At 43.2% G+C, this 26,393-nt stretch overlaps 2 protein-coding genes across 7 annotated transcripts; one reads left to right on the plus strand and one right to left on the minus strand.

Moving 5' to 3' along the window:
- The first annotated feature begins 911 nt into the window (after positions 1-911).
- LOC111961673 (mediator of RNA polymerase II transcription subunit 15) lies at positions 912-19,815 on the plus strand. 3 transcript variants are annotated; one of them, XM_023984109.2, is made up of 18 exons: positions 912-1,153; positions 2,988-3,075; positions 3,219-3,270; positions 3,387-3,413; positions 3,533-3,679; positions 9,935-10,236; positions 10,425-10,700; positions 10,926-11,039; positions 13,468-13,578; positions 15,352-15,476; positions 15,610-15,740; positions 17,611-17,745; positions 17,830-17,893; positions 17,993-18,059; positions 18,188-18,348; positions 18,579-18,745; positions 19,014-19,112; positions 19,362-19,815. In XM_023984109.2, exons 1-18 carry the CDS (start codon positions 993-995, stop codon positions 19,496-19,498), a joined length of 2,364 nt encoding a protein of 787 aa, XP_023839877.1. In that variant the 5' UTR covers positions 912-992; the 3' UTR covers positions 19,499-19,815. The 3 variants fall into 3 exon arrangements, with proteins under 3 accessions (XP_023839877.1, XP_023839878.1, XP_023839876.1); XM_023984110.2 differs by having other exon boundaries at positions 931-1,153; positions 9,932-10,236; positions 15,613-15,740; XM_023984108.2 differs by having other exon boundaries at positions 932-1,153; positions 9,932-10,236.
- A 79-nt stretch (positions 19,816-19,894) lies between these two features.
- Positions 19,895-26,177, minus strand: ccdc74b (coiled-coil domain containing 74B). Of its 4 annotated transcripts, none has more exons than XM_023984115.3 (7): positions 25,128-26,177; positions 24,295-24,342; positions 23,945-24,062; positions 23,642-23,861; positions 22,122-22,222; positions 21,963-22,013; positions 19,895-21,875 (listed from the first exon to the last, which is right to left on the minus strand). In XM_023984115.3, exons 1-7 carry the CDS (start codon positions 25,411-25,413, stop codon positions 21,740-21,742), a joined length of 960 nt encoding a protein of 319 aa, XP_023839883.1. In that variant the 5' UTR covers positions 25,414-26,177; the 3' UTR covers positions 19,895-21,739. The 4 variants fall into 4 exon arrangements, with proteins under 4 accessions (XP_023839883.1, XP_023839880.1, XP_023839879.1 ...); XM_023984112.3 differs by having other exon boundaries at positions 23,642-23,858; positions 23,945-24,074; XM_023984111.3 differs by having other exon boundaries at positions 23,945-24,074.
- Positions 26,178-26,393: the final 216 nt, after the last annotated feature.

A 26,393-nucleotide genomic window follows, 5' to 3' on the forward strand; every position in this document is an offset into this window, starting at 1 on the left:
GTGTTCAGTGGGGTAGCGTTGAGCGTAGAGGTGGCTCAAAGGAAAAATAACATTCCTGGTGTTTGTGACGCCCACCGTTTGGTGATCCATAGACTCAGTGGCAATGGCGAGACTGAGAATAAACTGTCTGTTTTGTAGATCTTTGACACAGAGTTTCTATCTGTTGAGGTCAGGTTAGGTTGTACTGCTATGAAACCTCTACGGTGCTTTAGGTGCCAAGGATTCGGACATGTTGCAGCAATGTGTAGAAGGGAGACCCCAAGATGTGAGAGATGTGCAGGAGGAGTGTACAGTTGAGATAGAGAAAGCACTGTGTGTCAACTGTGGGTGCACCCATGCAGCTGGGGATCCGAAGTGCCCTATGAGAGAGAGAGACAGGTTGATATTGCCAGAGTTCGAGTGTGGCAGTAAGTTTCCTATGCTGAGGCAGTGAAGAGAGTAGAGGATAGCCCAAGTGTGAGTGATTAGACTGGGAGCCCCCCCAGTGAATAGGCCTGAAGAGAGAGTTTTAGTAAGGTTGGATTTCTTGTGTTTATAGCCATGGTGATCAACTGCACTGTACTGATGGAGTGGGAATCACAGGAGATAGCTGTGGTAATTGCAGCAGCATAGTTTTCCCCCTAATGGTCTTCCCTATGCCCTGTATGAACTTGTTCATTCCCTTTGTTATTATTCTGAAGAAGGCCATTGAAGGCTGAAACGTCAGTCTTTTAAACTTGTCTAATAAAACGATGTATTTTTATGGTGAGCAAGCGTTGCGCCTTTTCCTCTCCAAGGTTGCAGCAGCAGATACATATTTTGGGTGTGAGACGTTTTAGTGCATAAGATCTACAGGAAGTTGAGAGAAGGGGTTCCATCCTCCCAGGTCGACAGCCTGGCATGACCATTTAGGGCCAAGTAGTGGGATAGGGTGGTGGGTTTTTGGGATAGTGTATAGGTGCAGGGTTAGATGGTAGAGCAATTTAAGATTTCCCCATTCCCCTGTGACCAAAATGTGCAAACCGCACTCCGACCTGCGAAAGGCAGCAATACGCAACACAGCGTCTAGTCTGCCGGAAATTTACACGAAGAAGAAGACGTCTGCAATGGAGGTCCCAGGACTAGATAGCGACTGGAGAAGCCCTGCATTCCGACAGAAAGTTGTTGCACAAATGTGAGACAATTGTGTTTTATTAATACTGTTTGTAAACGTTGTGATTTTTTAGTTACTCCGCTATTATCACTACAGTGGCTAGCTAGCTCACCACAACTTCAGTCAGCGCTAACGAATTAGCAGCTAGCCGGGGCAGCCGCTAGTTGGCTTTATGGATCAGCCCATTAGCGGCAGCTCTGGTTACTAGCCAACTAGCTATGAAACATGCTTGTTATGAGGCCGTAAACCAACCTTAATCGGGGTTGATGTAGTTAGCTACATGTGTCCATATTTGCCATAAAGACCTAGCTAATTAGAGTTTTTTTCCGAGAAGTTTTGAGACGTTTAGCTGTTTGGGCTATCAGCTAATGGTTAGTTAAACTAGCTAGTTACTATAGCCTTCGCTGTCTTTGCTTCGCGTGCTATGTAACGTTAACTTCTTCGGAGAGGTTTAACGGCGGTTGGCATCCAATTTATGTTGCATTACCGCCACCAACTAGATTGGGATAAATCCATTATAATTTGATACACAAAAGGGGGGAAAAAATTAAAACCTACACTCATTAAAACCCACCACCCTATTACACGATTTAACCCTATCTGGCCCTACCCCAGGACAATGGCCTGCGAGGACAGGACCTCAACACACCCTGTAACTCTCCTGAAGTCAAATCTCGTATTCACACATACTTCTCTGCTGTACAGTTGGTAACCATAGCTATGAACGCTAAGAATCCAAGCTTACTGAAGCATGTCACTCATTGACCTATCCCTCTGTGCTGGCACAGATCTACTATTATTAATTAGCAGGGATTGTCTCAGTATCCCTCACCCTGGATCCATCTTCCTCTACATTTTTCACTGCCTCAGCATACGACACCCTCTGCACTACTCTAACCCTGGTAACCTCAACCCGCCTCTCTTGCACCGGACACTTCTGATCTCCAGCACCATGTCCAGTCTTACAATTAGCACATACCGATTCTTTCCCCAATACTACACATTCCTTTGTATCATGATTTTCTGCACACTTCTCACACCTAGGAACTAACCTCCTACACACTGCTGCCACGTGCCCATAAGCTTGACACCTGTAACAATATAGTTGCGTGACGTGTAGTGCCTGCTCTCTCTGGTTGGAAGAAATGCACACAAATGTCTCAAGCCCACTATGTGTTACCTTCACTGACTCAACTCATTTCCCACCCAACCTGAAACCACAAATGGATCCACCAAAAGGCAAAATTGCACTCCTACTGGACCAGATCATTCGTTTTCATGTCCATCGATGCAGACCTCGGGCTCTGACCACTACACCACACCATCTACTTCACTTAATTCGCCATCACTCACTTCCATTTCACCTCCAGCACTCAACTTGGCATACTGCTCACTCTGTTTGTACTTGACACCAGTCTTCTAAACTCCCTATCTCCTTTTCTATCGCCATCTTCATCAAATTCAACCTTTGCTTTCCTCATTCTCTTGAACACCTTCCTCTTTTTCCTCTTCCATTCCTCACAGCTAAAAACAGAAGACTGTCTCCTGCAGCTTAGGTAGCGACAGTAAATCCCCACACTCATAACAGAAGTTCCTGTTGTTCCCGCTTGTCTCTGTAGCCATTTTCCGCTCTACTGTCCCCACAAAATCCATGCTCCTGGATCCGCCCCTGCTATGTAGTTAGTTAACGTTAGTTAGCAAGATGCTAGCTACAACACAGACCCCAGGGACATTCATGCTTGACCTCACTTGGAATAAAATGCAATTTATCTGCCAGGAATTTAGATAATATAATTGGCATGTGTGCTAGCAAAATACAGCAGGCAAACTATCTGAATCGCTTCTTCTTTTTCAGTGAAGAGGCGATGAGAAAGGCTGGGACTGCACACACAAAGTCCAGCAATGATATGGAGAACCATGTCTATGTCAAAGCCAAATCTAGAGTGAGTGAACGGTTTAATTTACACATACCTAGTAACCTCATCATGGATCATCAAACTCTTTAACATTGTATATGAGTGACTGGAATTGTTGGTAAATAATGGCCATCTCTCATCTAAGTGTGTTATTGTTTACTTCTGAACAGGAAGAATACTTGTCCCTGGTAGCAAGGTTGATCATTCATTTCAGAGACATTCGTACGTACCCCACATACTTTCTCTATCTACTATGTATGTCTAGCGCACATTCATATTTTTCGAGACAGCTATTCTGTCAAGTCGAGTTACGTAATGGACTTTGTTTTGTTTTGCAGATAAAAAGGCGCAAGGAGGTGGTCCTGGTGTGTTGTTATTTTGCAAAACATGTTCTCCGTTACTAAAATACATTCAGAAGAATATCTACATAGCTACACATGCCACTGCACATGTGTAAATGTACACATTGCCTCCCCTCTTCCAGATCCCATGAATGCCCTGACAAATCTCCCAGGTGTTCCAGGGGTTCCTGGGGGCATCGGTATGGGGCCTCGGCCACCTGGTGCGCCCATGGGTGGCATGGGGCAGATGCAAATGGGTCAGCATGCCGTGGCTGGAAATCCTCAATCGAGTGAGTGTATCCCTGAAGCTATTTAATTTTCTCACTTTATTTCATGTTTATACCATGGCGTTGTTGAATACTCGTTTCTGATTGGCTTGAAGGGCAGTCTAGAGCCTGCATTATTTCACTATAATGCACGGTAGAATTCACATGTTCTATGTTTGAGCTGCTTTTGAAAGCAAAGGTTGAATTTAAAACATTGTTATTATTGAGTTAGATTTTCATAATAGCAGGCTAGGACTGATGGTTTGGTTAGTTAAACTAGCAAATCTGTTTGGCAAGGCAACTACTGTAGCTATTTAGTAAACTTGCTAGCTACTTCAGTGGATGTTGAACACATTTCTACCTGCAAATGAACACATTTCCTTCAGCAAATGTGTTAAAGTGGAACTGACAGCATTTGAACTATGTTTCTTTCATATCTGCAAAGTATAATCAGTCAATAAAATTCCCAGTTCATGCTTCAAAACCAACTTTGAGTTTTTAAAAATAGGTTATATTTGACAAATAATTCCATGACACAGTAAGGCATTGTTGGCAGAATAGATGGATGCAGTTCAATACATGATTAATATAATTCACCAATACTTGGTAGTCCAAAAAATATTGCTATCAGGTTGTAAATCAGGTGGCCTGGTACAGTGTTTGCTGCCTCCACCCAATCGGGGTGCACCGTTTGTTTCAATGACACAATATTTTGGTCAAAAACGGACGAATGTAACTACAATCAAACTAGCAAGGGCAATGATCACAAGTCAGTCATAACGTGGATAATAGGTTAGTGCACACGTGTAACAAACAAAGCCCGTGGGCCGACTTGGGCACACAAGCGAGTATAAAGGAGGCAACAGTTGAGTCATCTACTTTATGAAACTACAGGCTGATGCGCTTGCATCGTTGAATTCAACTTCAACTGCGCTGCTTTCGTGTGTCCCATTTAGAGCTTACAGCGCAGGGAAACTGTAGACAGACAGACACATGACACAGTCCTAGCTAGGCTGCTAAAATGTTGCATTCTGGTTTTGGTTTTTAAAGCTGGACAATGACCAAAAACTAAACCTGCAACAAAACACCCTGCAAAGAAGAAATATGTAGGCCTATTACAGCAACATATTAAGCAGTAGCCTAGGCTGGCTACTCAACTACAATACATTTTAAGTGCACCATACAGCAATGCTGCCTTCAACCGCACCGGGGATTCATGCAGTACAAGAAAATTGAACTACATGTTAAGTTTAAATGTTACAACAACCTATAGATAAGTTTTTGTTATTTGGAGTAATTAAATACTTTTTGATTAGGGTCACAACATTATGCACACCTGCAGGCATAGCAGCAAAGCTGGACAAATATTTATCTTTTGTTTAAATAAGTCAAAATGCTATATACGGCATCCTTGGTACATAAGTGGACATTATAAAGGGCCATATTTTGGCCAGTTTGGGTCGAAGTTGCACGTAAAAAATACATAAAGAGGCCATGTCTAGCCCGCAAATTCATTGTTTTTTTAATATGGCCCATTCGCTGATGGAGTTTGACACCCCTGGCCTAGCATATTTATTTATGTAGCTAGCTAAAATCACAAAGCCTAACATTAGCTAGTTTCTAGGAGGATGTCATGTCATTGGAGGAGTGGGTGAGTGACTTTCATTGTTTTTGGGTTGCTACAGCTAGAGATGCAGGTGGCCTTTGGTTAGCTAGCAAGAAATGTGAATCGCTTTGCTAGCTATCTAGTTAAGCTGAACTTAGAACGACTTATCCAGTGTCACGAACCGGCTCAAACCACGTAACAAACAAGGAGACAACGCGGAGATGGGGAATAACAAAATATATGTATTTAACTAAAGTAAACTAAATATAATGAACAATGGTGTGTGTAGTCAGTAATCAGTAGTGTGAGTGGTTGCGTGCATAAATGTGATAATGAGGGGTGTTGAAAGGTGCCAACGCAAACACTAAAAAGAGCCACAAAAATGCCACAACCAAAATTTGTGTCTGCATGGCGAGAGTCTCCTCAATGAATGGGGAAGAGGTGCATTTTTCCTGGGACACACCCGAGCCCAGGTGTGTCCCATTTCACTGACGACCCTCCCGACCTTGCCCACCGACATCCTATTAAGGTAAACAAAAGCAAAGAGAATTCGGCAGACAGTGGGTTGTCCACCACCCCCCCCCCCCATAAAACCAGAGACCAAAAGACCCCGGAACACCATTCTAGTCACACAAAAATTAATCCAGCCTTTGCGTCCCCTGCCCCAGCCAACACTTCGTCCTCCGCCATGACCTCAGCAACGGCTTTGTACAAGGAAGCAACCTTTAAAGAGGAAAGAAAACGAGCCAGCAGAGAACAGACAGAGCGACAGAACAGGACAGATACCAGACAACAATAAAGACACTGTAAAAGGGAGCGCCACAGTAGAGAGTTCCTACAAAAACACGGTAATAACCAAATCATTCCACAGAAACGCAGTCAGTTCCTTTTTAGTAGTTGGTGCTGTGGAAAAAGCATCCATATCTACCACTTTGCCCAACACACGGACGAACTTCACCCTGCCAACACACCTTCCCACGGTAATGTAACGGTCGCCTCTAGCAAACCTCACATTTTAGCCATAGATTGATCGGGAGGCGACCCGCAGCTTGGCGTCGAACAAGGCTTGAATACGGGACAGATTGTTCCTCCCAAAGTATCTTGCATATAGTCACTAACTCGTCCAGATAAAGAGCGCACCGCGGCCAGACCGGAGACAACCCTGTTCATAAGTCGCTGAAAGTGTCAGGTGCATTACGCAGGCCGAAACTCATAACTGAATACAAGTACATACCAGAGGTGTAATAAAGCAGAGATTTCAGGTGCCCTACTCATCAGTGGCACCTGCAATTAGCCCTTTAAACAGGTCAAATTTCCTCAAACTTAGCTGCGCCAACTTGATCAACGCAGTCCTCCATCCGAGGAAGAGGAAATTAATCTGGCTTAGTGACATTGTTTACGCTTCCGGTAGTCCGGTAACAAAATCTGTTTGTCCCACCCGGTTACTGACCAAGATACAGGGAGAAGCCCAACTGGAGAAAGAAGCTCTGCCATCTTACATCTCACAGCATGTACCTGACCTCAGCATCCAGACAACGCAGTTTCTCTGAAGAAACTCTATAGAACCGCTGATGAATGGGGTCAGCATCTCCAATGTCAATATCATGTTCTATTAAGTTTGTATGGGTAGGTGTATCAGAAAACAAACATGGAAATCTCCGAATCAGACCAACCATCACTTTCCGCCCATCAACAGGTAGATGAGAGAGAAGGCTGTCTAAAATATCCAGTGTCTCTGAATTTTTCAATCTACAATCGTCGGGACCAGGAACATCTTCCTCCTCATGCACGAACCTAGCATGACAAGAACCCAGGGAAATAACGGTATCGGCCAAAAGAACAGGTTTACCGTCCTCTGTAGACTCCCACTGTTCAGTCCCAGAGGAACACGCATAATATGGTTAACAAATTTACATGGCACAGTTGGTGTGCTTTTCTCCGTTCTGGAGTGGCAACTAGATACTTTTGCTCAGTGTACTGGCGCACCACTGTATATGGACCTTGAAACTTGGATTGAAAAGGAGAACCAACGCTTGGCAGCAGAGCAAGAACCTGGTCACCTGGACTAAAGTGACGAGGCTCAGTTCGCAGATCAAATATGCCCTTCATCCTCTCCTGTGAAGATGATAGCTTCTCTTTAGCCATTTCACCAGCGGCGTACAGGCGTCGCCGGAAATCACACACATATGATAAACTGGGACTGAGGGGGCATCCAGTCATCCTGGAGAACAGAGAAGTCCACGCACCTTATGTCCAAACACAAGGTAATTTGGACTGAAACCTGTGCTCTCCTGTGAAACCTCCCTAGCGGCTAACAGTAACCAAGGCAACCCCTCCTCCCAATCCATCTCAGTACAATAAGCTCTCAAAGACTAAAGTGTTTGATGGAAATGTTCCAGTGCTCTGTGACTGCGCGTGATAGGCGCTAGACAAATTGTGTTCAATATGGAGCTGATGGAGAACCTGACCAAACAGATTGGAGGTGAATTAGATCCTTGATCACTCTGAATGACCTTAGTTTTTCTCACTGTTTGGAATCCCTGAGTCAAAGCTTTTAACACAGACTTAGTCGTGATAGACCAGAGAGGATAGGCAGCAGAAAACCTAGTGGTCTGACATTACAGTGAACAACTACCCTTTTTATAACAAGGCAGAGGAGCAACAGTCAATAATCAGATACTCAAAAGGTTGGCTGAGTACAGGAATAGGAAACAGTGGTACCGGCTTAATAGCTTGATTAGGTTTACCAGTTAATTGACAGGTGTGACAAGTTTTAATGAACTCATAAACATCCCTCTTTAACCTAGGCCAAAAGAAATGTCTTAACTTCTTGACGCACGGATCCCTTTAGCGGGATCATTTTCGTAAACAACCGCTGAATTGCAGAGCGCCAAATAAAAATAAAAAAAAGCTAAAAATATTTATATTCATGAAATTACAAGTGCAATATAGCAAAACACAGCTTAGCTTGTTGTTAATCCACCTGTCGTGTCAGATTTTGAAAATATGCTTTACAGCAAAAGCAATCCAAGCGTTTGTGTGTGTTTATCAATCACTAGAAAAAACATTAAGAACATCTAGCAGCAATGTATATTGGTCACGAAAGCCAGAAAAGCAATAAAATTAGTCGCTTACCTTTGATGATCTTCGGTTGTTTGCACTCACAAGACTCCCAGTTACACAATAAATGTTCCTTTTGTTCGATAAAGATTATTTTTATATCAAAAAACCTCCATTTGTTTGGCGCGTTATGTTCAGTATTCCACAGCCTTAGGCAGGTCATCAAGGCTTGACGAAAATTCCAAAGTATCTGTAAAGTTCGTAGAAACATGTCAAACGTTTTTAATAATCAATCCTCAGGTTGTTTTTAACATCAATAATCGATAATATTTCAACCGGACTGTAAACTATTCAATACTGGAGAGAAAGAAAATGTCAAGCAACCAGTGTGGAGCTCATGAACTAATGTAAGGACCTCCGTCTATCCACTGACGCGTTTTTGATAAATCTCGCAAATTTTTCAGAATAAAAGCTTGAAACTACAGTGGAGGAAACAAGTATTTGATACACTGCCGATTTTGCAGGTTTTCCTACTTACAAAGCATGTAGACGTCTGTCATTTTTATCATAGGTACCATATCATAGGTATCATCACCCTCGGTGCACAATAATTCAATCGCTTTAGCCACATGTTGCGATTTATTCATTGTTTAAATATTCAAGGGTCCCTTAGTTATTTAAGTACATGGATGACTTGTATGCTGTGTGATGACATGCAGGAATGATTGATGTACTGTACATTGAAGTAGGCCTTTATGCCAATAAGTTAGTTACGCTAAAACAGTTACAGTAAACATGACTCTTCGGCTTACAGCTCCATGTCATTTCAATAACTTAATTTCATTAAAAACCTTTAACCCACCTGCCCCTGAATTTACTGAAATATGTGTATTTTACACTCAAACAGTAGGCCTACATTAAGATAACTATCATAAAAGACAAATTACTGAGCATTTCATCAAAGCGCCATGAACGTCTGCTGTGCGCTATGCATATTAACAGTAGAATATCCAGGACTCAACAAGTAGCCTACCAATAGCTGGCAGTCTATAAATACATTTAATATACACAATCACAAAGAAATCCATTAATATTTTGTTTAAGGTCATTCAAAAAAAGATAATACTAAGACAATTTACGTGCATGCAAGCGGCAAGCGGTGCTGCAGTATGATCCAACTTTTAAATGAGGAACACACCTTCCACATCATTCAATATTTTCCATAGAACGCATAGCGCCTCGTTGATTATCCCTTACTTATTTGAATTCTGTCTGTTAGCCCACAGAAACAATTGGATCAGTAGCTTACCAGTCATGACATTTTGATTTTGTATCAGGGACCTCCAAACTCATATTTCTGTGTCCTCCGTGAGGCTCAGAGCATGTGAGCGGAGATGAGTGGGAGCTAAGCGGGCACAGTTTGACTGGAGTGCGGGAAAAGACGTGGAGTGCTCTGTGAAATGAGCAGGGTGTTCAACTGCCCAACTCTGCTTACATGCGCTGCTCCAGACTCTTATTTCTATGTGCTCAGGTGTCGGGCTTTTCCTCCAGGGCTTTCCCCAAGTTTTCAGCTGGAGGATGTGTCTGTTTTGTCCACATCCTCCCTGTAGTAGGAGGTCCAGGGCAGATGCAGATGCAGCAGATTGCCCAGCAGCAGGCCCAGCAGCAGTCCATCCAGTTCCAGCAGTTCCAGGCACAGCAGCAACAGACAGCCATGCAACAACAGCAACAGACGGCCATGCAGCAGCAGACAGCAATGCAACAACAGACAGCCATACAGCAGCAGCAGTTTCAGGTCCAGCAGCAGATGAAGCTGCAACAATTACAGCAGCAACACCATCAGAACCAACAGCTCCAACAGCAGCACCAAAACCAGCAGCAACAGCAGGCCCAAAACCAGCAACAACAGAACCAGGTATAAGCGTAAAAGCCCTGCCATGATAGCCTGCCTAGATGTACAATTAAAAGCAAACAGAGGCATGCAAGAAGGCAGTGAATTGGTTTATCTTTTGGTAAACAAGTTTGACATGAGAATAAAATATTTTTGGGGTTTCAAATAATGGGCATCTTAAGTATTTACACACCCTCCACATCTGTTTTCAGATGCACCCATCAAGGCACCAGCAACAGCAGATTCAGTTACAACTCCAACAGCAGCATGCACAGTCCATCCAGCACATGGTCCAGCAACAACAGCAGCAACAGGTTCAGTCTCAGTCTCAGCCCCAGCCGACCCAGCTGCCCCCCCACTCCCAGCAGCAGCAGGGCATGGTGCCCCAGTCTCTGGCTGGGCAGATGGCCCCCACACAGCATGTGCCCATCAGCTCGCTCAGTCAGCAGCAGCAGCAACAGCAGCAGCTCAAGATCCAAGCCTTGCAGGTAAAGCAGAGGTGGTGTTATTGAAAAAGATTAACTTAAAGTTTAGTTCAATCTCTGTAGAATAGTGGTGACCTTTTGTTGTCCACTCTAAATTCATAATCTATAGTATCTGGGATAACACACATTCCAGTAACTTGTTTACACACCCCTCTGCTTGCTTGCTTCCCTATGTGTGTGTATGTGCCGTGTGTTTTTTGTATGTGTGTGTGCTTTGTGTGTGGCCAGGCTAGAGCATTGCAGCAACAGCAGCAGCAGCAAGTCCAGCAGGCCCAGCAGGCAGCGCAGCAAGCCCAACAGGCGGCGGCTCAGGCCCAGCTAGCGGCAGCTGTACCTGGCCAGGTAAGAGCACTGCAAGCTGAGGTGGTGGGACTGATTGACTGCCACTGGTCACTGAGCCTGGCCTGGAGTGAGTGCATGCTTTCAGATTTACCTGTTTGGAATGACGACAGGGTTGATTGAATTTTGGGTCGCAAGCTCTACGCTGCCCTACCAAGCAAAAAGGCAGTAACTGCTCATAGCGTGGAACTGAGAAAAATGGCTTTTATTTACCTTGGTTTCACAGCGGCTTTATGCAGTTACTGCTAACATGACCCCCATTTTTTTCTCTAACACAATACAATAGAGGCAGGATACTTGTCCACATGATTAAGCATTTAATGTAGCAAAAATGACATTAACAAATTTTCGACGAAATGAGCAGTTACTGCCGTTTTGCTTGATTATGGCAGTACATATTTAGTTTTCTGTGTTGCCTTTTGCCATACTAAAGCTGATGCCATAGCCAGAAGGTAGTAGTGGTTGTTATATCACATAGCATTAGCTAGAGAGACTTAAGTTTGCATCGATTCATATAATGGCAACTTTGCTGCTTAATGGCTCAGGTTTGGTTTGAACAGAATGATGAATCTCCTACATAACCCAGGGAATCAATTTAGTTGGTTTTCATTTGCATGTACAGTGCCTTCAAAGGATTCACACCCCTTGTCTTTTCCACATTTTATTTTGGAACGGCTTGAATTTAAAATTGAATACATTTATATTTTTATCACTGGCCTACACGCAATACCCCATAATGTCAAACTGGAATTATGTTTATTGACATTTTTACGAATGAATAGAAAATGAAAAGCTGTAATGTCTTGAGTCAAGTATACAACCCCTTTGTTATGGCAAGCCTAAATACGAGTAAAGAGTAAAAATTTGCTTAACAAGTCACATAATAAGTTGCATGGACTCACTCTGTGTGCAATAATATTCTTTAACATGATTTCTGAATGACTACCTCATCTCCACCCCACCACACATACAATTATCTGTATGTGTGGGGTAGTCAAGCAGTGAATTTCAAACACAGATTCAACCACAAAGGCCAGGGAGGTTTTCCAATGCCTCACAAAGAAGGGCACCTATTGGTAATTGGGTAAAAATATAAAATGCATTGAATATCCTTTGAGCATGGTGAATTTATTCATTACACTTTAGATGGTGGATGAATGTTCCTGAGTGTCCGAGTTACATTTTCCACTCACAGCTGTAATTTCTGCCAAAGCTGCTTATAAAAAGTATTGACTCGGGTGTGATTTATTTATGTAAATTAGATATGTCTGTATAAAATGTTCAATACATTCGCTAAAATGTCTAAACATGTTTTCACTTTGTCATTATTGTGTGTAGATGGTTGAGCAATATATTTAATCTATTTCGAATTCAGGCTGTAATGCAACAAAATGTTAAATAAGGGGCATGAATACTTTCTGAAGGCACTGTATGGTGCTTTTTGAGAATTCCCTGATAGGCTTGGTACTCATCTTATCGCTTCCTGGCAAAAGAGTGATAGAGCTAGGATTAATTTCCACAAGACACTTCCCCATCCCTTCTTTCTCTACCAAACTAGAATTAATGGAGACCTCTTCACCCCAACACTAATTCTCCTCCCTATTGAAGATTTCTCAGAATGAAACCCACAGGTGGGCTGCTGAGAGAAATTAAATTCTCTCCCAGAGGATGTCTCTTTATTATACCTCAGACCTACTTTAGAATGTCTTGTTCCCCCTTCGTGCATGTGTGCTGTTCGTGCAATGAATGCTGTAACTGCATGCCTACTCTGTCCTGCAAACCAAATATATCCTTTAACTCAGCTGCTACATCTACTAGCGCTACTCTTAGATGCAAAGACATGGCATCATCAATTATTGAAGGACACCCACCATCTCATCCAATTGACCAATAGACACGGTTGGGAAATCACTGCCAAGCCTCTTACTGGGGGAAACAATGGGGTTCCACCATTGGTGGCCATTTTAAAATACTTAAAGCTAGACATACTAGATTACCAAAAATGATTCTGTTATTTGTAGTCAGTTGACAGATGTTTACCTTCTGTACTTCGTTAATCCATTTAAATAATTGTCATACACACTGCATAGTTTGGCCTTTTGAATATAGAGGGAGCATGTTCCCACTGGCTGCAGCAGGCCTCATCACTGTTGTCATGGTATCACTGCCTGGCTGTGTCTCACACCAGGGTTAAAGATATGACTAACTGTGTGATGTGTGTCAATGACTGTGCGTGCATGTGTGTCAATGAGTGTGTGTGCGCGTGCATATGTTTGTTCTTGTGTACCTTACAAGTGTTGTTCCTGGGAGCTTGCTTGCATATGCGTGTGCAACTGCATTGTTGTGCATGCATGCGCCTCATCTCCGCTGATGCACTGCATTTCTTGTTTTGCTTGTGACATGTCTGTTGTCCCCTCTGTCCTCCTCCAAGATGATGATGCCCCGCATTGGGATGCAAATTCCACCCCGGTTGCCCCGCGCTGCCTCGAACCCCGCCATACCTCCAAACTCTGCTGCCGTGGGAGGACAGCAGTTACCACAGGTATTTTCGCCAGGGTAGAGTGACCAGGCAGTACTCTGACCCTGACCTCTATGGTGACCACCACCTCTCCTAAAACCATTCCCTCTGGTGTGCTTCCTTATGCGAACTCTTAACCCTCAGTGCAGCCCTCTAATCTCCTCCCTACTCTACCCAAACCACCTCTGCTGCTCCTTACACAGACCAGTGGAATTAGATCTGATAGTGAATGTCTGTTCTCATGCTCAGTATGTAGTTGATTCATGAAAAGAGAGTTGTACCTTCTACAAGCAGGTTCCGATTTGGAATCCATGAAGGGTAGGCCTTAGAGCTGGGACAATAAACCCAAAATTACCGACACCAACATTGCCTTCCTCTTACCGAAGCATTTTGTGTACGTCTGTAATTATTTGTGATTTTGCTACACAACATTCCTGTAGATTGTTCTGAAACAATTTTTTCCCACAGTAATAGCCTATGCATTATCTGCTATGAAAGTATCTGCCTGTCCCTGTTTTGCTGTTGGCTGCTGTGTGAGTGAGCCACTCCCTCTCCCCACTGTGCACGGAGGAGGGAGAGATGCATTCTGAGAAGCACAAGTATATGACCGTTTCTCAAAATACAATTGTGGGAAAAATACAGTTTTCAAAGCAACTACTGTTCCAGTTCCAGAGAGGAGTGTCACAGCTTTCTGTGAGTATATAATTTATTTCTCATCTCTTAATACTGAGTTTATGGCACCACTTTATAACCGGAGTAGGCTGTAAGCCTAGTATGGTTTCGATGCGCCCGAAGAGTGGAGCGCGCAATTTGCAGTGAATAGGCCTACATCAAGTAGCCTAGGCCTAGCGCTGGAAAGTTTTTGAAGGACATTAGCCTACATTTACTGATAGATTAATTACTTAGCCTACATGGCTATATAGCAACAATATCATATTTAGCCTGTAGTCCGATGTGCACAAAGAGGCTAAATTAAATCTGATAGGCTAATCGTGTGGCTCAGTTGGTAGAGCATGGCGCTTGCAACGCCAGGGTTGTGGGTTCATTCCCCACGGGGGGACCAGGATGAATATGTATGAACTTTCCAATTTGTAAGTCGCTCTGGATAAGAGCGTCTGCTAAATGACTTAAATGTAAATGTAATCCTAGGCTGGATCCTATTTTGACTGGTTGCACATCAAAATAACAATCATGCATTCCCTGGATATGTTAGATGAAATAGCTTACTTTTTTCATCATAAGCTACCATCTGTTATCTTACTGGGTACTGGAAGAAATTTGTCTAGAGCCCTGCTGCTAATGTAAAGTAAATGTCCATGACATCTTTTTTTTTTATAGTTGTATTTATTATTATCCAGCAAAATAGTTACATTTATCACAATGACTTTTTGTACATATCGCCCAACTCTAGCACCTCCCCACAAAATAATAATTTAGTAATGATTTATCAATATCGCAAACTGGTCAATTTATCGCAATATGGATTTTTGTCCATATCGCCCAGCTCTAGTAAGCCTATAGATTTTGTTGGAAATGTAGTGTATTATTTTGCTAAGTATTAGGGCATCTGGCCAGTATTCATTGTTGTGTTTGGTAAGTACCAATAAGACACTCAATTATATTTTCTTCCCATCTTCCTCAGTAGGCACTCAGGCCCTGATCGGCGTAATGGCTTGAAGCAGGTTTTTTCCCCCTGCTATTACGGTTGGATGGTAATGTGATGCAGCTTCCAACCAGCTGAACAGTTGCTTAGGTTCCTCTGATGTGAGCTCCCTTTTCTTTTCACCTCCTCCAAAGGTGCAGCAGCACCAGATGATGTCATCGCCCTCGCCGGTACAGGTGCAGACACCCCAGTCCATGCCCCCCCCTCCCCAGCCACAGCCATCGCCACAGCCCCCATCTTCCCAGCCAAACTCAGTCAGGTGAGCAAAGTTGGCATGCTCACTCTCTTATTGACTAGAATATGGCATTTGAAAGTTTTATTTCAGGTGTAGTCTTGAAATGGACTGACATTCTCTGGTGTCAACTGTGACCCTGTATTGTGTTTCTTCACAGCAGTTCTGGTCCCACACCATCGCCGGGGGGCTTCCAGCCTAGCCCGTCCCCCCAGCCCTCACATAGCCCAGCCACCGCACGCACCCCGCAGAACTATGGTGTCCCCTCCCCAGGACCTCTCAACACTCCAGGTACTGTCCCAACTCCTCACTGGAGCAGAGGTGTGGTTCTAAGCCCCTAAGCCTCACCTATGATTGTTTTCCTTACTAAAGTTGACATTCTTAATTGTCTTTATGTAGGATGTTGATTTGTATGGAGCTTCTTTAGTTTCCCATTTGCCGGTTATGCCAAATATTGGAAGCCCAATCAAGCCCATTCTCAGTGCCCCTGTATATGTATACACATATTGAATGTACAGTTGAAGTCGGAAGTTTACATACACTTATGTTGGAGTCATTAAAACTCGTTTTTCAACCACTCCACAAATTTCTTGTTAACGAACTATAGTTTTGGCAAGTCGGTTAGGACATCTAATTTGTGCATGACACAAGTCATTTTTTCAACAATTGTTTACAGACAGATTATTTCACTTATAATTCACTGTATCACAATGCCAGTGGGTCAGAAGTTTACATACACTAAGTTGACTGTGCCTTTAAACAGCTTGGAATATTCCAGAAAATTGTCATGGCTTTAGAAGCTTCTGATAGGCTAATTGACATCCTTTGAGTCAATTGGAAGTGTACCTGTGGATGTATTTCAAGGCCTACCTTCAAACTCAGTGCCTCTTTGCTTGACATCATGGGAAAATCAAAAAAATTGTAGACCTTGTAGACCTGGCAATTTCCAAACGCCTGAAGGTACCATGTTCATCTGAACAAACAATAGTACGCAAGTATAAACACCATGGTACCACGCAGTCGTCATACCGCTCAGTAAGGAGACACGTCCTGTCTCCTAGAGATGAACGTACTTTGGTGCAAAAAGTGCAAATCAATCCCAGAACAATAGCAAAGGACCTTGTGAAGATGCTGGAGGAAACGGGTACAAAAGTATCTATATCCACAGTAAAACGAATCCTATATCAACATAACCTGAAAGGCCGCTCAGCAAGGAAGAAGCCACTGCTCCAAAACCGCCATAAAAAAGCCAGACTACGGTTTGCAACTGCACATGGGGACAAAGATTGTACTTTTTGGAGAAATGTCCTCTGGTCTGATGAAAAAAAAATGGAACTGTTTGTCCATAATGACCATCGTTATATTTGGAGGAAAAAGGGGGAGGCTTACAAGCCAAAGAACACCATCCCAATCGTGAAGCACGGGGGTAGCAGCATCATGTTGTGGGGGTGCTTTGCTGCAGGAGGGACTGGTTTAATTCACAAAATAGATGGCATCATGAGGACGGAAAATTATGTGGATATATTGAAGTAACATCTCAAGACATCAGTCAGGAAGTTAAAGCTTGGTCGCAAATGGGTCTTCCAAACGGACAATGACCCCAAGCATACTTCAAAAGTTGTGGCAAAATGGCTCAAGGACAACAACGTCAAGGTATTGGAGTGGCCATCACAAAGCCCTGACCTCGATCCTATAGAAAATTTGTGGGCAGAACTGAAAAAGCGTGTGCGAGCAAGGAGGCCTACAAACCTGACTCAGTTAAATCAGCTATGTCAGGAGGAATGGGCTAAAATTCACCCAACTTATTGTGGGAAGCTTGTGGAAGGCTACCCGACACGTTTGACCCAAGTTAAACAATTTAAAGGCAATGTTACACTCAATTAGTATTTGGTATTTAAACTTCTGACCCACTGGGAATGTGATGAAAGAAATAAAAGCTGAAAAAAATAATTCTCTGCTATTATTCTGACATTTCACATTCTTAAAATAAAGTGGTTATCCTAACTGACCTAAGACAGGGAATTTTTACTAGGATTAAATGTCAGGAATTGTGGAAAAACTGAGTTTAAATGTATTTGGCTATGGTGTATGTTAACTTTGGACTTCAACTGTATATGAGTATTCTGATTGTTGTCCCATGTGGTTGTCTGGTGATGTGTAGGGAACCCCAGTTCAGTGATAAGTCCAGTCGGGGCCTCTCAACTGGAGGACCAGCAGTACATGGAGAAACTCAAACAGCTTTCCAAATACATCGAGCCGCTGCGCAGGATGATCAACAAGATAGACAAAAACGAAGGTATACACTCACGCCATGCTTTCTTACTTTTATGTCCACTCTTGGCTGTTCCCACTCACTAAAGGGAGTTTGTGTTCTTAACAGATAGGAAAAAGGACCTGAGTAAGATGAAGAGCCTGCTGAACATTCTCACTGACCCCAGCACAAGGTAAAATAATACAAGTGTGTTGCTTATGAGTGTGTCAGTGCCCATCCATGTTGGTCTTAACAATGGTTATAGAACGTATCTCCTCTCCCTGACTTGCAGGTGTCCTCTCAGGACCTTACAGAAGTGTGAGATAGCACTGGAGAAACTGAAGAATGATATGGCTGTGGTAAGCGTGAGACCTGGTTTTTCAACCATGGTGAAAATCTTTGTGCTGTTATATTGCTCTTTGGCTCTCAAAATGTCTTTCTGTTGTGAGTTCATAAAGGTTAAGACTTTATTCTAAACTTGTTTTAGCCGACACCACCCCCTCCACCTGTGCCCTGCACCAAGCAGCAGTACCTATGCCAGCCCCTCTTGGATGCCGTCATGGCAAACATCCGCTCTCCTGTCTTCAACCATTCCCTGTACCGTACCTTTGCCCCAGCCATGACAGCCATCCACGGGCCGCCAATCACGTGAGTTTACCCTAATTACTCCATGTCCAGAAACCCTACAGGATGGACAGATTTCCGTCTGACATCTTGGAGCGACCCTGCTTTAGATCTGTCCATGTCTCTGTCATCGATACAAGACCATCCTCATTTCCTACAGTGCATTTAGAAAGTGTGTGAAAGAGTACAGTAGCAGTGGGATCAGGCCGTCATCTGACACTCATCTCTATTCTCTCCCACTCTCCACTCCACAGGGGACCCACCATCGTGGCCCGGAAGAGGAAACACGAGGATGATGACCGCCAGACAATCCCCAACATCCTGCAGGGGGAGGTGGCCCGCCTCAATGCTAAGTTCCTGGTCAACCTGGACCCCTCATTCTGCAGTAACAACGGCACGGTGCATCTAATCTGTAAACTAGGTGAGTTTCGGGCAGAGGTAGGCAACTAGATCCAGCCACGGTTACATTGAGACACGATCACGTCTCCCTTTTTATTCGTGGGAACAGATTTCCTAAATGAAACAAATTTCTAGCTTAATTACTGATTTTACAAAAACGAAAATCCTTACGGGCCGGTCTGCCGACCCCTGGTTTAGGGCGTTAAGAGATGAAGGCTGGGGGAAATCACATTATCCTCCCTCAAAGATAAAATTGATGTCTGATGCTATTCTCTGCTTTTCTCTTCCAGACGACAAGAACCTGCCAAGTGTGCCACCTCTCCAGCTCAGCATCCCTGCAGACTACCCAGACCAAAGCCCTCAGTGGGCAGACGATGGGCAAGTGTATGGTAAGACACACTGGCTCTCTCTGTACCAATACTCAACTATGGAGCCTGTTTTAGTCAAATTGACTCTATTTTAACTTTGGTTGTAATGAAATGTTGCCCAATATTACCTAGTTTAAAATGTGTAACAAATTAAATGTTCAGCAAAATAACAATTATAATTTTTTAACCATACTGCCATGTCAGTAGCCAGTCTTTTAGGTTTCATGCATTTTCTAGTTGATTAATGCATCACTTTGTCTTCCTCTCCAGGTGCCAACCCCTTCCTAAAGAACGTTCACAGAAATATGACCTCCAAACTCCTACAGCTCCCAGACAAGCACTCTGTGACTGCACTGCTCAATACCTGGGCCCAGAGTGTCAGACAAGCCTGTCTTTCTGCAGCGTAGATAAGAGGCTCACCTCTTCATCAAACCTCTGCTGGAGACAACATAACTTATCACAGACTGTGCAAACTGAAAGGGGTGGGCTACCTCACCCTGGAATGCCAGCTCTCCCCTACCACCACTAGGGTGTGCTGCTGAGGCTTCAACACAAAATGGTATTATGAGAAAGTCCATTTGGGGTGTGTTCTGTAAAGAATTCTAAGGTGAGAAAATGTATAACCAATAACTGAACACTTTGCTGTGTAAAGCTTTGAAGTGTGTATATGTACTCGTAAGGGAATTTGTCTTTTTGTTATCAAGAATAAATACTTTTCTGCTCACCTGTTTTCATTAACCAGATCCATCCCCATCATCCTTTACCATAAGACGAAATTCAACTGACTTGACCAACCTACCAACAACGGAACACCAAAATAAGTTTAATAGGGAGAAATAAAAATGTATGTACATTGAAATATTAACTTTATATACAGTACCAGTCAAAAGCTGACACATCTACTCATTCCAGGGCTTTTCTTTATTTTTACATTGTAGAATAATAGTGAAGACATGAAATAATGTAACAAAGTGTTAAACAAATCAAAATATATTTTATATCTGAGATTCTTCAAAGTAGCCACCCTTAGCCTTGATGACAGCTTTGCACTCTTGGCATTCTGTCAACCAGCTTCATTAGGAATTTAATTTATTTTTTATTTTACCTTTATTTAACTAGGCAAGTCAGGTAAGAACAAATTCTTTTTTTCAATAACGGCCTAGGAACGGTAGGTGAACTGCCTTGTCCAGGAGCAGAACGACAGATTTCTTACCTTGTCAGCTCAGGGATTCAATCTTGCAACCTTTCGGTTACTAGTCCAACGCTCTAACTACTTGGCTACCTGCCGCCCCAATGCATTTACAACAGTCTTGAAGGCGTTCCCACGTATGCTGAGCACTTGTTGGTTGCTTTCCCTTCACTCTGCGGTCCAACTCATCCCAAACCATCTCAATTGGGTTGAGGTCGGGTGATTGCGGAGGCCAGGTCATCTGATGCAGCACCATCACTCTCCTTCTTTGTTCACCTACTCTATCTCACAAAGACATGGCGGTTAGAACCAAAAATCTCACATTTGGACTCATCAGACCAAAGGACAGATCTCTACCGGTCCAATGTCCATTGCTCGTGTTTCTTGGCCCAAGCAAGTGTATTCTTTTTATTGGTGTCCTTTAGTAGTGGTTTCTTTGCAGTAATTCAACCAGTCTCCTCTGAACAGATGATGTTGATTTTTCTGTTACTTGAACTCTGAAGCTTTTATTTGGGCTGCAATCTGAGGTGCAGTTAACTCTAATTTATCCTCTGCCGCAGAGGTAATTCTGGGTCTTCCTTTCCTGTGGTGGTCATCATGAGAGCCAGTTTCATCATGGCGCTTGATGGTTTTAGTGACTGCACTTGAAGAAAGTTTCAAAGTTCTTAATTTTCCAGATTGACTGACATTCATTTGTGCTGTTCTTGCCAAAATATGGACTTGGGTCTTTTACCAAATATATTCTGCATACCACCCCTACCTTGTGTTGTGACAACTGATTTGCTCAAACACATTAAGGAAAGAAATTCCATAAATTAACTTTTAACAAGGCACACCTGTTAATTGAAATGCATTCGAGGTGACTACCTCATGAAGCTGGTTAAGAGAATGCCAAAAGTGTGCAAAGCTGTCAAGACAAATGGCTATTTTGAAGAATCTCAAATAAAATATATTTAGATTTGTTTAACACTTTTTTGGTTACTACATGATTCCATATGCAGGTAGCCTAGTGGTTAGTGTTGGGCCAGTAACTGGAAAGTTGCTGGATTGAATCCCCGAGCTGACAAGGTAAAAATCTGTCGTTCTGCCCGAGCAAGGCAGTAAACCCACTGTTCCCTGGGTGCCGAAGACGTGGATGTCGATTAAGGTAGCCCCCCGCTCCTCTGATTTAGAGGGGTTGGGTTAAATGCGGAAGACACATTTCAGTTGAATACATTCAGTTGGACAACTGACTACGTGTATCCCCTTTTCCCTTCACTATTTTCTAGAATGTAGAAAATAGTAAAAATAAAGAAAAACCCTGGAATTAGTAGGTGTCCAAACTTTTGACAGGTACTGTTAACATTCATTCAGTGGTAATTGAAGTCCTTCAATGGCCATAATAGGAGCCGGTCCTGATCTTATTTAAAGAGGCTTTGGTTCTGCGGTGCTGGCTGGCCTGCTGTACTGTTTGTCCCTCTCAATGCACTGTTCTCCTCAGCCTGCTCCTCTGTACAGCCTGGGTCCTTTTCTGCCTCTCTGCGATGCTGGAGCTCAGGTGCTGTTTGAGGGCTGGGAGGATCACCCTCTCTGTCACCCCTGCCTGGTTCCCAGACCTGGAAAGGGTACAGGGACATGGAGGATAGCTGTTCCACTACCAAGGTTATTGTTTCTGTATAAGAGATTAGGAAAGATTCACTTACATTCTCTTGGGAAGTGGTTGAAGTGCTAGTTGGGGAAACTTCTCTGCCTTGCTGAGAGGGAAATCAAATGTATTGTACAATTTACCTGTATTTAAAAAATAAAAAAAAATGTAAATGACTTAATCAGGCGAAAAAGATGCCTACTAAACTGCTGTTTACCTGGTGCTGTCAGCAAGGTAGGCCTTTGTCATGATGTAGTTCTCAGGAGTGATTTTCTTGTTGAACACAATGTCTCGGAGGACAGCCTTCACACGTATAATCTATATGAAACAAACCATCAGGGAGAGTGATACCTCACTGAAAAACACTGACAATCAGTTCTCCATGTAAACTTTACATTGAGTTATGGAGAACATGGTCAGAAAACAACTAGCTATTGGTCAAATGACAAATCATGCATGCCCTTGTAAATGTAAGACATTTATGTAGTTTATGGTTTTACAATGTGAATCTATTTTAATTGTCTGCTGCACGAAATGACCGGTTTTAGTAGAATCATTCTAAACCAGTGGTCGCCAACCGGTCGATCGCGATCTTCAAGGCATTCCTAGTCGATCACCAAATATTTCTGTAGAAAAGGCAACGAACGATAAAGGCTTGCGCTCCTTTAAAAAAAAATTGTGTTGACCTGTTACTGGTAGGTGCACTTGATTCAAAAGACCTGCGCACCAGGTAAGCAAAGTGTTCCCATGAGACAAACTCCAGACTGGCAATTCTGTGACTAAATCGAGTGCACCTACTGCGCTGCCCAGTTGGATAGCTCAAATCACTGTGGTTACAGAGCTTCCATGACCCTGGCCACAGCCAAGTTAAATAGGCTACTAGCCTACATAAGATGTAATAACTTTTTAAAACCATGACCACAGAGAGACTGTCAACGAATACAGCAAAAAGCTGCTGTTTTTATGAGTGAGTTTAAGTTTATATTCAGCACTGTCACTGTTTTTATTCAACACTATTACAAAACACGCTTCTCTGTACTTTTGCTCAGGCTGCAACTGCAATGAATGAGTAGCCAAGTATCGATAGCCCTGCGTTTTATTATTTATTAGCAGCTCGACGTGTCGAATTTAATATTAAGGGATATTTAACTTTCTCTGGTCATAGGAACAACATTAATTTTCTGCATGAGGCAGATGCGGTGCGACTTGAGTTTCGACATCAGGTGGAAGACTGCCCCTCTCTCTGGTCAGTCTCACCGGAGCAAAGGAAGGAGAGAGCAGTTGGGAAAAATAGTTTTGAACGGTCATCGTCCTGATTTGACCTCGTTGACCATCAGATGCAGGTACCATTAGCCCAGTAAAATAAAAAAGCGAATTATTTCAATTCATGCTCCACAGTGCCTCACAAGTGCTAAACCAACTGGTATATTTTGTTATCAAAGCTTGAGTTTTGAAATATAATATGGTCTGATTAACAATATTGGCAGGCCAATCATATAGCCAATATGCTGTGATAATGTATTAGGCTTACTGCCCAAACCTTATTCCTACAAAACTGTATGAGGTTAATGTAAAAAAAAAAAAAAAATCTGAGCAGTAGATCTCCACTTGCTTTTTGACTGCGAAAGTGATCTGGACTCAGAAAAGGTTGGTTACCACTGTTCTAAACCATAGCTATGTTGGCCAATGCTAAGGGACTGTGCAATAGCATCAATGTGTCAGAGGATGACATCTGACCTCCTGAGACTGCAGGTTGTTGGCTTTGTAGAGCTGCCGTATGATAACCTCACATTCCTGCAGGGTGGGGGGTCGGGGGGGATGGGATGGGCTGCTCTGGATCCGGAGTGGCTGTAGAGAGGTGATGAGGCCTCCCCTCAACTCTGACTCGTGTTCTTGCTTTGCCACTCCAGTGGTCTCAGTGTCGGCGTGAGCCACACAACCGTCCCCCGCTATACTGCTTCCGTGGGGGTCAAACAAGTGTTTTTTAGACGAGACACTTTTGGAGAAGATGAACTAGGGGGTAGAGGTATGGATGCTTACCTGAGCCATGGGTCTTGAGATGGGCATGTGTCTTGTAAAGGTTGCTCCAGGTAGATCACTCTCTCTGTCTGGGCCTCACTGCCCTGTGTCGGTGGCCTTGTGCTCCGGCGGCTTGATCCTAAAGAAATACCTTCCCCAATAGGTAGGCATATGCGCCACACAAGCTTACACAATCATTGTTCTGTTCATTGATTTCTATTATGGGAAACTTAAAGAGATGTTGTGAAAAGTAATATCTAACGACCACAGATCTGAAAGTCGAAGATCCAATGCTTTCTTGGTCCCAAGAGGATTATAGACCTAGCCCACTTGTTCCAGCATAGAGGTTGTCAAAGATGATTGAAGCCTACCTTTTCTGCAAGACTTTGAAGGCTCCATGATCAGCTTATACTGCAGCTCTGTAACATCAAAGTCAAAGAGAGGTCATGTAGAAGACATGACACAGAACAGAAGTAGACATGACAGGTGGCAGCAACAGCATACCTCAACTGCCGTGCTGTTTATAAGCTCTTGTAACAAGGTCATTTGAGCAACCTTGGCACTATGTGTCTCGCTGCTCTGACAGAGTGAAGACAGCGGACCCATGTGATTCTTTTTAACTGGATTGAAATATCTCTTTGTGGGGGGATAGGATGCGGAGGCGATATAGAGAAGCTTGTCTGTTCTGTAAAGTGATACTGCATTCCACCGCCTCCCACGGTGAGATACTCACCATCCTTTCATTTTCCTCATTCATTTTCCTCATTCAACTGTATCACTACGCAACCACTAGCGCTAGGCTATAGTGTGTCACCTCTGTCAGCAGTGCCTCATCCTCAGATCCCTGTGTGATTATCATGCTAAAAAGCGTGCAAACAAACATGTATTACAGATACAGATTCCCACTAAAGAAAACTTTATCATATGCAAATTATTGCTGGCTAGTGGCTACCCATAAAATGTAGGCCTATTAGGCTGTATGGAAAGAAAAGCAGTAGTCTAGCTTAAATGGTGGCATTGGTATAGTTAAGGGGAAAGGCCATACATTGTATATGCTATTTTAACTCAGTAACGTGATGTATAACGTTACTGTGCAAAGATGAAAATTATGGCGCTCAAACCATGACAAACAAATCTGCTGCCTATGATGACGCTTTTGGAAATCAAAAACATCAGCAAAGACACGAGGACAGGTTTGACTCACCTTTATTTCCCCGTCTGAGGTCATCTATTTCACCGTGTAACTTCTGAAGAGTGTCCTTGTGCTGTAGTTGCAGGAACTGAATATTCCTCTGAAGCGATGCAACGCGAGTATCCATGTCCCAGTGAGATGAGACCTCTCCCCCACTGTCCCCACGGGGTGATTCCGACAGCGGTTCAAGGTGGTTAAACGGGAAAGGACGTGGTTGTGGAAAGCAAGGCTTGTCAAGACATCCAACGCGGGACCAGTGGGGTAGATTTCGCACAGGCGGAAGACTGTTGCCTGACATAGCTAAGCTATACGGTTAGCTAGCAACACGACAGTTTTTTTTAACTGGCTAGCTAACTTAGCTACATAGTAGATAGCTATACTAACAAGCAACAGGTCATTCTATCCGCATGAATAATCGTGCAGCCATTATCCCTTATCGTACACGTTCCCGGTTAAATGGATTGTTCACCTCCACAATATGCAAAGTTTAGAAACAATTTAACGAGATAGCTAGGAAAAATGTAAATACACCGACAACGATTTATTTCCCTTTTCACTGTCCTTCGTGGACATGCACTACTCCCATACAACGTTGCCATGACAACCATTATGTGTAGCTCCGGTGGCGGGAAATAAAAACGTATCTGAACATTCTACCATTCGAACGCAGCATTGTGTCACTGTAAATGTCTGTCTCGTCTTTGCAAGATCACATATAGACAAGCATACAGAAACGATAGAGGCAAATCATTTCATCTTCAATTAAATTTTCATTACTTTATTTCTTAGATGTTAAGTTCCCCATTTGGGGGACTTTGAGCGGGCCTGGACCGGTTCCGACTGACATTTTGGTGTACAAAGCACCCTGTGAATGCCATATGGTCCTATGTGTAGCAGAGTTTCCAAACCCAGAGTAGCAACATCGCGAGACTGGGGGTGCTGAAGATGGCGGCGACTGCAGACGAGATTTCAGCTTGCTCCGAGTAACCTTACATTTTAGTACGTTTGAGAGGGATAAACGTTAACAGAACTTGGCTTATAGTAAACACAATAGAGAACAACGCTTAGTTGACCTCTAATTTGATCTGAAACTTTGATAAATGGAAGAAAAAAATGTGCGAAAGAGCAAAGGGAGGAGAATGCAGTTGCTAGCTGAGCACTCATACATTGGAGAAAAATCGCCACCTGACTCCTCGGGAGAAGAAATGGAGGATTCTGGAAATTCGGTTGATTCTGAAAATCCAGTCAATAGTCCTACACCCAAAAAGACACAGAAAG

This window comes from Salvelinus sp. IW2-2015, linkage group LG4q.1:29 (genome assembly GCF_002910315.2).
Source record: "Salvelinus sp. IW2-2015 linkage group LG4q.1:29, ASM291031v2, whole genome shotgun sequence".
In the NCBI taxonomy this organism is placed as follows: Eukaryota; Metazoa; Chordata; class Actinopteri; order Salmoniformes; family Salmonidae; genus Salvelinus; species Salvelinus sp. IW2-2015.